The 12,587-nt window shown below is 41.0% G+C and overlaps 1 protein-coding gene across 1 annotated transcript in view; it reads right to left on the minus strand.

Annotated features, from left to right (window-relative positions):
- Nucleotides 1–12,587, minus strand: part of CA2H3orf20 (chromosome A2 C3orf20 homolog) — a 99,191-nt gene that overhangs the window by 76,315 nt on the left and 10,289 nt on the right. The window contains 3 exon segments of the mRNA XM_047849153.1: nt 5,574–5,693; nt 10,887–11,024; nt 11,785–12,442. Of these exon segments, the coding sequence (XP_047705109.1) occupies nt 5,574–5,693; nt 10,887–11,024; nt 11,785–12,256 (730 nt within the window). The 5' untranslated portion in view covers nt 12,257–12,442.

The following is a 12,587-nucleotide window of genomic DNA, read 5'->3' on the forward strand; positions in this document are numbered from 1 at the left end:
GTAGTGTCCTAGTCTGGTTCTGGTATCAGGGTAATGCTGGCCTCACAGAAGGAGTTGAGAAGTGTTCCCTCTTATTTTTTTGTTAAACTTTGAGAATGAAGAATAATTGTAATTAGTTCTTTAAATGTTTGGTAGAATTCACCACTGAAGCCATCAGGTCTAGGGTTTTTCTTTTTTGGTAGGTTTTTGATTACTGATTTAATCTCCATAGTATTTATAGATCTATCAACATTTTTCTACTTCTTCCTGAGTCTTGGTAGGTTTTGTGTTTCTAGGAATCTATCCATTCCATGCAAGTTATCTAATTTGTTGGTGTATGATTGTTCATTTTCTCTGTTCTAATCTGTATTTTTTACCTTGTCTAGCTTTGGTTTTAGTTCCTTCTTCTTTTTCTAGGTCCTTAACTTGTGAAGTTAGGTTATTTGATGTCTTTCTTATCTTTTAGTGTAAGCACTTAAAACTGTAAATTACCCCCTTAGAACTACTTCTGCTGCATCCTGTAAGTTTTGGTATATTGTATTCTAATTTTTATTCATCTCTGTTTTCTAATTTCTCTTGCAATTTCTTCTTTGATCTGTTGGTTGTTTAAGAATGTGTTATTTACTTTCCACAATTTTGTGTTTTTTTTCTAGTTTTCCTTCTGTTATTGATTTCTAACTTCATCCCACGGTGGTCCGAAAAGATACTTTGTATATCCTTTTTAATTGATTGAGACTTAAAATCTGTGGCCTAACATATGGCCTATCCTGAAAAATCTCCCATGTGCACTTGAAAAGAATGTGTATTGTTTTGTTGTTTGTGCTCTAATTGGTTTATTTCCTCTCTTTCCTTACTTATATTTTGCCTGGTTGTTTTTCCATTATGGTGAGTAGGGTATTGAAATTTTCAACCACTATTGTAGAACTGTCTTTATTCTGTCAGTTTTTGCTTCAGCTATATATATATTTTTTGCATCAGATATTTTTATGGTCTGTCATTAGGTGCATAAACATTTATAATTATTATATCTTCTTGTTGTATTGAAACTTTTATTAATACCAGTGTCCTTTTTCTCTTATAAACTTTTGAGAGAGAGAGAGAGAGAGAGAGAGAGAGAACGAACGAACATGCATGCTCAAGCAGGGGAAGGGGAGAGGGAGAGAGAGAATCTCAAGCAGGCTCCACGCCTAGCACAGAGCTCGACATGGGGCTTGATCTCAACAATTGTGAGATCATGACCTGAGCCAAAATCAAGAGTCAGATGGTCAACCGACTGAGCCACCCAGGTGCCCCTCCTGTAATCTTTTCTGATTTAAAGTCTATTTTGTCTGATACTAGTATTGCTACCCCCGTTCTCTTTGGTTAATATTTGCATAGAATATCTTTTCTCCATCCTTTTACTTTCAACCTGTTTGTGTCCTTGGATCTCAAGTGAATCTCTTATAGATAGTACATCATTGGATCATGTGCTCTAATCCATTCTGCCAATCTCTGTCTTTTGATTGGGGAGTTTAATCCATTCATATTTAAAGTAATTACTGACAAGGGATTTCTGTCATTGTACTTTTTGTTTACTAAATGCCTTATGGCTTTGGTCCCTCAGGTCCTACAATACTGTTTTGTGTTGATTGTGTGATAAGATATTTAAATTCCTTTCTCATTTGCTTTTTTGTATATTGTATAGCTATTTTCTTTGTGGTTACAATGAGGGAAACAGTGGGGATTACGTTTAACATCCCAAAGTTCTAACACTCTAATTTGAATTTTTATCAGCTTAACTTACAAAAACTCTCCTTTAACAGATTCATTCCCACCTCTTTCAGTTGTTACAAGATTATATCTTTATAATTTTTTAAATGTGTATTTATTTTTAAGAGAGAGAAAGAGACCAAGTGTGAACAGGGGAGTGGAAGAGACAGAAAGGGAGATACAGAATCTGAAGCAGGCTCCAGGCTCTGAGCTGTCAGCACAGAGCCCAACGCGGGGCTCGAACCGCGAGACCATGACCTGAGCTGGTCAGACACTTAACTGACTGAGACACCCAGGTGCCCCAACAAGATTACATCTTTATTTAGTATATGCACCAAAACATAAACTAACGGTTTTTTAAAATGTATTAGTATTTTGAATCATGTAGAAAATAAAATTTGTAGTTAACCAAAGTTACAGTAATACTAGCTTTTAAACTAATAATTTTTTCTTTAAATGTATAAGTCTTTTAAATCCTTTTGAAAAACAGAGGCACTTGGGGGGCTCAGTTGGTTTAGCATCCGACTTTGGATTAGGTCATGATCTCACAATCTGTGACTTCGAGCCTCACATCGAGTTCTGTGCTGACACCTCAGAGCCTGGAGCCTGCTTCAGATTCTGTGTCTCCCTCTCTCTCTGCTCCTCCCCTACTTGTGCTCTGTCTCTCTGTCTCTGTCTCTCTCAAAAATAAAAGGAAAACACTTAAAAAATTAAGATAAATAAATGAATCATGTAAAAAACAAAAAGTACAGTTATGAACCAATTACAATACTAGCTTTTATAATTGCCCATGTATTTTCTTTTATTGATATCCTTATTTCTCCATACAGCTTCAAGGTGCCTAGTGACCTTTCATTTCACCTTGCAGGACACCCTTGAGCTTTTCTTGAAGGGTAGGTCTAGTGGTCATGAACTTCCTTGGGTTTTGCCAATCTGGGAATGTTTTAATATCTCCCTCACTTTTGAAGGACAGTTTAGCTGAATATAGGATTTTTGGTTGACAGTTTTTTTTTTCTTTTATCACTCTGAATATACAGCCCTGGTACCTTGTGGCCCCCAAAGTTTCTGATGAGAAACCTGCTGATAATCTTATTGAGAATTCCTTGTATATAATGATTTGCTTTTCTCTTGCTGCCTTCCAGATTCACTGTCATTGTCTTCTGAAAGTTTGATTATAATGTATCTTGGTGTGGGTCTCTTTGAGTTCATGTTACTTGGAGTCTGTCAAACTTCTTTGGTGTTTATAGTCATGCCTTTCATCAAACTTGGGACTTTTCATTTCCTCAAATATTCTTGCTATCCCTTTCCCTCTTCTCCTTCTGAGACTTCCACAATGTGTATGTTATTCTCCTTGATGGTGTCCCACAGGTCCCTTAGGCTCTGTTTACTTTTTAAAAATATGTTCTTCAGATTTAATAATTTCAATTGTTCTATCTTCAAATTTGCTTATTCTTTCTTCTGCCTGCTCAACTCTGGGTGGCAATGTTTTGTGCTTATTGCACTTATTTTCACAGTTATAACCCTGTGGCAGGTGTCAGCTGGTATAAGGATTTGGTGACATGAACTTGTGGAGATAGTCCTCCATGACTAAAATTCCAGAGGCATCATTTCAGGTCCACATGTTTCTGAGCCTCTGCTGCCCACCCAACTGGAGCCCCATGCTCTCTCTTAATATATGTAGGCTCAACTTCATCCTGGTTTCAAGAATGAAAATGAATTTCAAGCCAGGGCCACTGCTCAGGCTCCAGCTGGGTCCTGAGTGCCTCAAAATTAAGTCTTCCTGTCAGCCAACTCTTCGGCTTTCTGGCTGGTACTTGGATACCATCTCTGGTATCTGCCACTATGAGTGGTTTCTGGTCCCTTTTGCCACTCCTCCTGCCACCCAAGACCAGAGACTTGGCCCTGAGTCCCAGCTGGCAGCTGGCTGACCTCCTGAAACATCTTCTAGTCTGACCATTCATGTCTGGCTTGGCCCTAGTTGCCTTGGATCCTTGAGGGTGATATCTTCTCACTTCAACCAGGAACAATTTTTTGACAGACTTCTCTCAGTTCTCCTTCTGTAAACTTGGGCTACTTTCAAAAAATAGCTGTTGTTCCCTCAGGGAGTAGACTCAACTCCTGAAGCCTGTCTACTCCAAGTCTGCTTGGTCCTAGAACTGCAAAGGGGGCAGTTGGTAAGGTGTGATAGCACATGTGCATGAACAGAGAGCAGAGGTCCAAAATTCAAAGTGGCCTAAAACCAGAATAACTGTACAACATATACAAACTGGGAAAGTTTTTAGAGTGAAAGTGGGCATCATTAAATGTTATGTCAGAACAATAAGCATAAACTGGGACATTCCTGGGCAAAACAGGTCTACATGGTCATTTACAAACTATTAGAGAAAGTTAATCATCCATTCTGGCATGCATGTATGAGACTAATTTCTAAACATATCAAGAACCTATAACAGATGCAACACCACGAACACACATCTAGTCAGAATGATGCAGATCATGACAAATCACATTTTGGTGGGGTAGCAGAGGAAAACAGATGGACAGACAAAGAGGCCAACAGAAGGCATCACCTGCAAGATCATTAGGAGGAAAAATCATTAAATCATAGTTTATCTTGAAGATACTTTGTCTTCTCTCAAAGGGATTCTGTTGATTTAGGGCCAGCTCAGGAGTGGATATAATAAAACCACATAAATTGGGATGCTGGAAATGATGCTGTGGGTTATTGAACCACAGTGACAGAAAGCACATCAACAGAGGTAAAGGAGCTTGGGAAACGAGAGGGGGCGGCTGCATCTACTCCAAACAAGGAAGCTGAAGATGTCAGTTCCATTTGGGAAGGTGTTCTTTGTCTTAGAGTCCTCATGTATACCCCCAGGATTTAGAACAGTGATAACTAGCAATTGATAACTAGCAATTGTTCACTAAACATTTGTTCACTAACTGAAGACACAGGAGGAGCTTGATATGGAGAATGAGGCCTGGAGGAAGGCAAATCACATAGTCAGCAAGAGGCAGGGTCAGAAATAAAATGCAAACTTCTCAACTTCCAGCCTTACCTCCAGTGTCTGTGGGAATCAACCGGACAATCTTTGAGCATTCCCACCTTTTGCTGATCCTTCTACCACCTACTTTGCAAGTACAGTCCTCCCTGCCTACCCCATTCCACCATCTGCCATCACAGCTGGTTGGGGAGAAGGTAATTGGAAATTCCATGAGACTTTGCCTTGCCATTTCCACTCCCAACTTATTTCTCTGAGGTTCTGGCTGCATGGTTGCTGCTATACTATCTGGTCTACTGCCACCTGTTCTTTGTCTTAAGCCTTTCTTTCTGTTGTGTGTCCTCTTCCGTGGGATAGCAGGTCCCTCTATGTCTTTCTCTTCTTTCTGCATGAATCAGCCCAGTTTGGGACATGCTGTTAGGTCTGGTATCCAAATACGTCTCTTCAGATACTCGTTCCCCCACTGGCTGTGTGAGTAGGAGCAACATAGATCTCTCTCTTGATAGAGGGGGTGAGTTTGGGATACTGAGGGGGATGGAAGATGTAGGTTTGATAGGGATGTTGTCCTGTGTGAAGGGAACCACATCACCAGGAACAGAGGGCACGTAAAAACAATCAAATGATGAGACTGCACTGTGGAGTGACTGGGTTGAGATGTGTCAACTTTTATGGGAAAGAATCTGTGTCAATAGCTTCTGCCAACAGGCAGGACAGCCATGTACCCTTCCTATCAGAAAACTAAATCAAAGCATCTCATCAACCTGCACTGGGAATCCTCTATCCCCTCCCCCACCCCCTCCCCCAAAGATGGGCTAAGAGCTCTTTGCTGGAATCCTCTGTTACCTGTTTTCTTCTTGACTTCCCTTCCAGTTGAGAGGCAAAAGCTCAGACAGCCAGTAGATGACTCGTAGACAAGCTGGTAAGGTGAGTTCACACCCATGGTTGGAGTGCTCACAGAGGAATCTGGAGTGGAAGATGGAGGAACTCTTTTTTCAACTTTTCAATTTTTCTTGTAGCCAAAAATTTAGTATTACATTTTTTGTTCTGACAGTATGGTAGAGTAGATATTCTAAAGTGCCCTGATTGCTACAAAACAACCACATCTTGGAAGAAAAAGACTTTTAATGCATGAGCAGGCTCAGAGTAATTAAGGGGAATCTTTAAGATTCCTTTCCGACGGTACCCCTCACCCCACTATAGTATCCCTCAAGAGAGTAATGACACCAGCACAGGGAGCCGGGAGCAGCAAGCACAGAAGGTGATGGTATTATTGCGAGGGCAAATGCAGGTATAAGAGTGCAGCGCTAGGTGGAGGGAATAAACATTGGGCCAGTTATTCTCTATCCAGGACACTGAAATCAGATGCTTCTTCAACAACAAATCAGGCTCTTGCAGAATCACACTGTTTCACATAGAATCATTTGATACCCGACCACTTGAGAATTAAAATTTAGCACCCGCATCACTGGCGGAAAATCGTGATCATACTTACATAAACTTCATCAAATCATTGACTCATTCTTTACCCAAATATGGTCATTTCGCTGGTTAGGCATGAAATTGTTAGGAAATGTTAAGCAACTTATCATGGTTCATTCAAATTCTTAAAGAAAATGGCAGACCTGACCTAAATAGATAAAGACTATAACCAGAGACTGCACACGTGCAAATAATAACCTTCACTAGTGATACAAAAGTTAAGATCAGGATAACTTTCAGTACCTTCTAAGTTAGCAGAAATGAACTGACAACAGCCAATACTGGTAAAGATGGGATAAAACCAGTCAACCATGCTGGTATAGGCAAAATCCATCTAGAAAATAGTATTTGGTAAGAGCTGTACACATATTGAAATTTTCTGCCCCAATAATCCCTCTTAATCAATCTTAACCAAGAGAAACTGAAGTTGCATATTGCGATGCATATTATACTAATAGTAGAAAACTGAAAATCTAAGCATTTGGTTAATCATAGAACCTGAACATTAAAAGTCTACAATGAATTAAAGCAACAATTATTAAAATATATAGCTATGTTGGCAAACATTTGTCTCTCAGTTAAGGAAACTGAGAGGCAGGAAAATTGTAGTATTAATATATATATATGTGTATATATATACATATATATATATGTATATATACGTATACATATATATATATACACACATATATATACACATATATATACACATATATATACACACATATATACGTATATATATGTGTGTGTATATATATATATATATATAGAGAGAGAGAGAGAGAGAGAGAGAGAGAGCGTGCGTGAGCAAGAGAGGGAGGGAGGGAGGGGAACCAAAAAGGAGATTACAAAAATGAAAAATAGGAATTATGTAAATAAAGATGGCAAGATTATTTGTTTTCCTTTTTTGTATATGTTTTACTTAGTAATATTGCCAACAACTGAAAATCAAGGAGCAGTCCAGTTTTCTTTCATGACAAGGCAGACTAGTATGTACTGGAAAGGAGAAAAGGCAGGAAGCAGGCTTATCACTAAGGAAATGCTTCCTTAAGCAAGGGGTATATTCTGGCTGTAGCTTGAAGGGAAGACTACTCCAGACCCAGTTACAGCTTTAGTCTACCTCATGCAGTAAGATGGTCCAGAAAAGCAAAAGTCATGTAAAATACGTCAACAGCATTTGGATCTTCTTTTTAATGCCCTGTAAGAGCTAATTCAAGTCCTTCTAGGATTAATGCTTTTCCAAAAAGAACAGATCAGTCCTTCATTTATATTTTGTTGGTTAGGTTTTTTTTTTTTTTTCCCAAGCTCTAGGCTTGTTTAAAGAGGAGCATCTGGAACAGACATGCCAGCAAGTGAGAGATTTCTTAGGGAGTGTGGTGGAACACTCTTGCTAATGTAGCAGGATGCAGAAATCATCAAAGCCTCTCCAGAGTTCAGCTCAGTTCTCTGCAAATTCTCTTCCACCATATTAACCACAACCCAGAAGGGAGGCAGGAAGCCACTGAATCACGGGTGAACGTCTGTGACCCTGCAAGAATGCTCAAACACCTTATGGGGTGGAATACTGACAACCATTTCCTTTTCAAGGTAAGGGAACGCTACATTCAGGTAGGGGAGCATCTTGGGCAGGTCTGAGGGTGAGCCGCTGGGCCAGGTGGGACTTTCCTACCCATGCAATAGACCAGCAGGCAGTGTCCCCCACAAATGAGATGGATCTCTAAGCTCCACACAGAATGCAAGGTGCAGGACTCCATGCATGCTGGTAACCATCTGTGTATATAGTTACAGCATAGTTAGAGGGCCAGTGTTTTCATGGCATAGCTGATCCTGAGCAGCATGCGCAAAGAGTAAATTCCCTTAAAACAAAGACCTCCAGGTCATGGTAAATAGTGCGGAGGTGGGGGTGGGGGAATCCAATTGGAATTTTATTTTAGAAAATGAAAACAAACTCGAAAACCAAAAAATAAATAATCCAATTAAAAAATGGGCAGAAAACATGACCAGACATTTCTCCAAAGACAACCAGATGGTCAAGAGACACATGAAAAGACAAATAAGCAGAGGGAAAAAAGAGAGACAGACAGACAAACAAAGAAACAGACTCTTGAGTACAGAGAACATGCTGATGGTTACAGAGGGGAGGTAGGCGGGGGAGGGGTGAAATAAGTGAAGAGCTCTGAACAAGGCATAGGATTGCTGACTCACTATACACCTGAAACTAACACAACACTGTATGTTAAATATACTGTAATTAAAATTAAAAACTTCATAAAATTTAATAAAAGAAAAAAATAAAGCATACTTGGATTGAGGCTTAGAAAAATACCCCAAAATTTATCAAAATAACTTTCTTTCACCTTGTATTTAATGAAAGTTTGTTGATTTTGTAAGCACACTCTAATTCTCAAAAGCAATAAAAATGACTGTGTCATTTTTTTTAAATTTTTTGAGGTGGGGTGATTTTCTTTTTTCCTGAATGGTTGTAGGATAGCAACCTATGAGTACCTTCCTGTTTTTCTTTGCAAAAATACCCAAGGGCTTTATCAGTTTTTATTTTTAACTGACCCCCAAATCATCCTTTCTGCAAGGAGTCGCTGCCCCAGATGATGTTCCTGTCTCCAGTAGCTGATTGGTTTTGCCTCACTGTGCCATTGTCAGTGGCTTCGCATGGGGACTGAGCAGCTTTCCAACATCGCTTCCACTGACTCCATGAAATCCCACATTTTTCCTGCAAGGCTGGCAATTTTATTATGCAATTTATTTGTACTGTACATGTATATTATCAGATGTTTAAGCTCTGACCTCCAAGGAAAGGTTTGTCCAAGATGGACAAACATCCAGTGGACGGGGAGAGATGCTATTTTACAGGGAGGGATGGATTTTACAGGTGAGGGTCAATGGTTATGAGATTTAAATTTTTTTTACGCTTCCCTATGAAACCTAACAGGCAGGATGACTTTCAGGCATCCAAAATGAACACAGGTGACCTTTGAACAACATGGATTTGAACTGTGAGGGTCCATTTATATGTGAATTTCTTTCAATAACTATAGTACGGTCCTGTAAATATATTTTCTCTTCCTCAGGATTAAAAAAAATTTTTTTTAATGTTTATTTTTGAGAGACACACACAGAGAGAGAGAGAGCGTGAGCAGGGGAGAGGCAAAGAGAAAGGGAGAGGGAGACACAGAAAACGAAGCAGGCTCCAGGCTCTGAGCTGTCAGCACAGAGCCCAACACAGGGCTCAAACTCACAAGCTGTAAAATCATGATCTGAGTTGAAGTTGGATGCTTAACTGACTGAGCCACCCAGGCGCCCCATCTTCCTTAGGATTTTGTTAACAAATTTTCTTTTCGCTACCTTATTTTATTGTAAGAATACAGTATATAATATATATAACACACAAAGTATGTGTTAACTGTTTATGTTATCAGTAAGAATTTTGATCTATATTAGGCTATTAGTAGTTAAGTTTTGAGGGACTCAAAAGTTACATCTAGATTTTTTACTGCTTGGGGGGTCAGCACAAGGGTCAGTTGTACTTGTATATCCACCATGCTTAAGAGATACATTAGATACAACTGATTCACTGTGTCTCCCAGATCCTATTCCCCTCCACCCCTCTCTAGTGCTCACTTCCTCCAACTTAGCATCCAGCATTCCCCTCCACGCTTTTATACTGTACCCAAAGCAATATTGCTTGTATTCTTCCGAATTTTATTTAAATAGTATCATACCAAATGTATCCTTCTCAAACTTGCTTTCTTTTATTTGCTTAACACTGTGTTTTGAGATTTTATCTGTACTGATATGTGCATTTTAATGCTTATTTCATTTTGTATTATTTTTTTCTTTTTAATTGAAGTATAGTTGACATACAATATTATATTACTTTCAGGTGTACAATATTGTGATTCAATATTTATGCACATTACAAACTGCTCATCACAGTAAGTGTGGTCGCCTCTGTCACATCTGACACATCTGTCACTATAGTATTATTGACTACAGTCCCTATGCTGTACAAGTGCTTGATTTTTACTTCTCACTACGTTCCATTGTTTAAATAGACTATCAACTGTTTTCCTCCTATTGATGGACACTTATGTTGTTTTCAATTTTATTTTCTTTTGCCATTCCAAACAGTACTGCAATAAACATTCTGGTACAACTTCTTGTACACGTGTGCCAAGTGTGACTAGCCAAGTGTGGCTAGTGGACTGATGAGAATCCACACCAGCCCATGGCCAGATGAGCACAAAAATGAAGAGTAAACATTTAGAAACCTCTGTGTCAATTTTACATTGCTGTCACATCACATTTTTGAAAACGTCAGTCCACGAGAGATAGAGATCGGCAATTTTACAAGTTGGTCCTTTACCGCAGACAGTTTGAAAAGCACAGCCCTAGGGAATGACCTAGAAGAGAAGTTGCCGAGTTGTCACATGCTAGAGCATCGACCACCTTGCAGATACCGTCAAACTGCTCTCCATGGGAACTGCACCGATTTCTATACTCACCTGCAGCATTTAAGAATCTCTGTTGCTCCAGAATCTCTGTTTGAGAATCCACCTCAACTCTTGGAGATGTCAAATGTTTAAACTGGGGATTTGACCTTTCTATTGCATTCTTAGTGGCACTATTCGAACTTCTAAGGGCTGAAGCTTGGGTACCCACCTTTCCCTGTCTGTCCGGCACCATAGCCACTTTTTCCAATTGTGCTGATCAGGTAGTCAAGAGCCATCTCCTTGGCATTGACGTGGAGGAGCAGGCTGGCCTCCACGAAGCGCCTTGTGATGTCCAGAGGATTGGCACCTACTAAAGGAATCATTGAAGCAACTCATTTTCCTCCCAGCACAGGGCTAATGCTTCCAGGAAAAGACTTCTGTAAATGGCCCAGGAAATAAGGGTAGAGGGAAGCTCTATTCCTAGGGTAAGCAAGTGAAGGTCTTTTAATAGAAGGGTCTCCTTAATGGAAGGGTCTCGATTTCCCAAGACCTGTCAGGTAGCATTTTGCTCTCTACCCACCTTACCCTTCTCTCTTCCTACCCACAGGCCAGGGTCCTGGTGCCATTAGTATTTAAAATAACATCTAGCAAGTTCTAGAAGCATCTAGAAGGCTCAATTACTGATATGGCTCTATCTTCCCTCCTTGATCTTGGGGTTATACCCTTACCATGGATGGTCTTGCTAAACACCAATCAGCCCTCTCAATTCACCCCCCTCTTCCTGGGTGCTGCCTCTCTCCACCCTTCATTTCTACAAACTCCACCCTTCAGTGCCTCTGGCCTCACACTGTTCTCCATAGCCTACCTTCCAGTCTGAGCTCAGCAATACTGGGGGAATGGGAGAAAAAAGTAAAGAACAGTTTGGGGGGAGAGGATGACTCTTGAGGGGGGTTATGGGACAGGGTTCGATTCCTATGGCAGACCCATGGCTGCCACCTATCCCTAGCATATTCTTATACACCTGGCTGGGGGGGCTATGGTGGCTGTGGTGGACACACACACATCAGTCTGGGTAGATCCTTCTGGGCTCAGAAAAAATGGAGAAGAATCTGGTGAGCCAGCCTTACCAGATACAGACTCCACCATGGCCTTCATCTTCAGGGTAAGCAGCTCTGTCAGCAGATGGATGGACCGCCGCTGGAATTTCTGCAGGATTTCCCGGCTAGAGTGCACCAGATGGCCATGGGTGGGAGAGCGGGTGAAGCTGGCAGGCCCAGTGGGTGTGGGCAGTGATGGAGGTGGTAGTACTGGTGGGGGTGCCTTCTTCTGGACAGGGGCCTGCATGGAGGTTGATTCCATAAGCACCACAGGTGGGGATCCAATGCTGATCTCCAGGCCCAGGATGTCAGACGCAGTAGGTACCATGGGGTCGGCAGTGAGTTCCTCCCAAGTGAACTCAAAGATGTTCCTGATGCCCTTAGGTACAGAAATGCCTGCATTCCGGCAAATAGTGAGCAGTTTGGAGATGCGGGCCAGCAGCCTGGGGGCCAAGGCTGTGTATTGCTGGTACAGTTCTCTGTTGCTCTTGATGTCGTTCATGTTGCTAGAGTATGCATGCTGCTAGGTAATACTGTCCATCTCAGATAAGATGGACCTTCAGCTGTAAAAAGTCAGAGCCCCCTGAGAGGTGAATGAGAGCGAAAAGTTCTTACCTAAGGTGAAGCCTTGGAGACAAACAGAATGGAAGTGCTGAAATGGCCGTTACAGGTCATTGAGCCAGTGGTCCTATCCAGGGAGGATAAGGAAGTAACTGGTCACTCCTCACACAGTAGGGCAAAGGGATGCCCCTCTTCCCTTTTCTTCCCAGAGACAGCAACAGATAAACCCACATTGATGAGTCGCTTTGGGAAGGGCCTTTGGGGATGACCAG

This window comes from Prionailurus viverrinus, chromosome A2 (assembly GCF_022837055.1).
Source record: "Prionailurus viverrinus isolate Anna chromosome A2, UM_Priviv_1.0, whole genome shotgun sequence".
In the NCBI taxonomy this organism is placed as follows: Eukaryota; Metazoa; Chordata; class Mammalia; order Carnivora; family Felidae; genus Prionailurus; species Prionailurus viverrinus.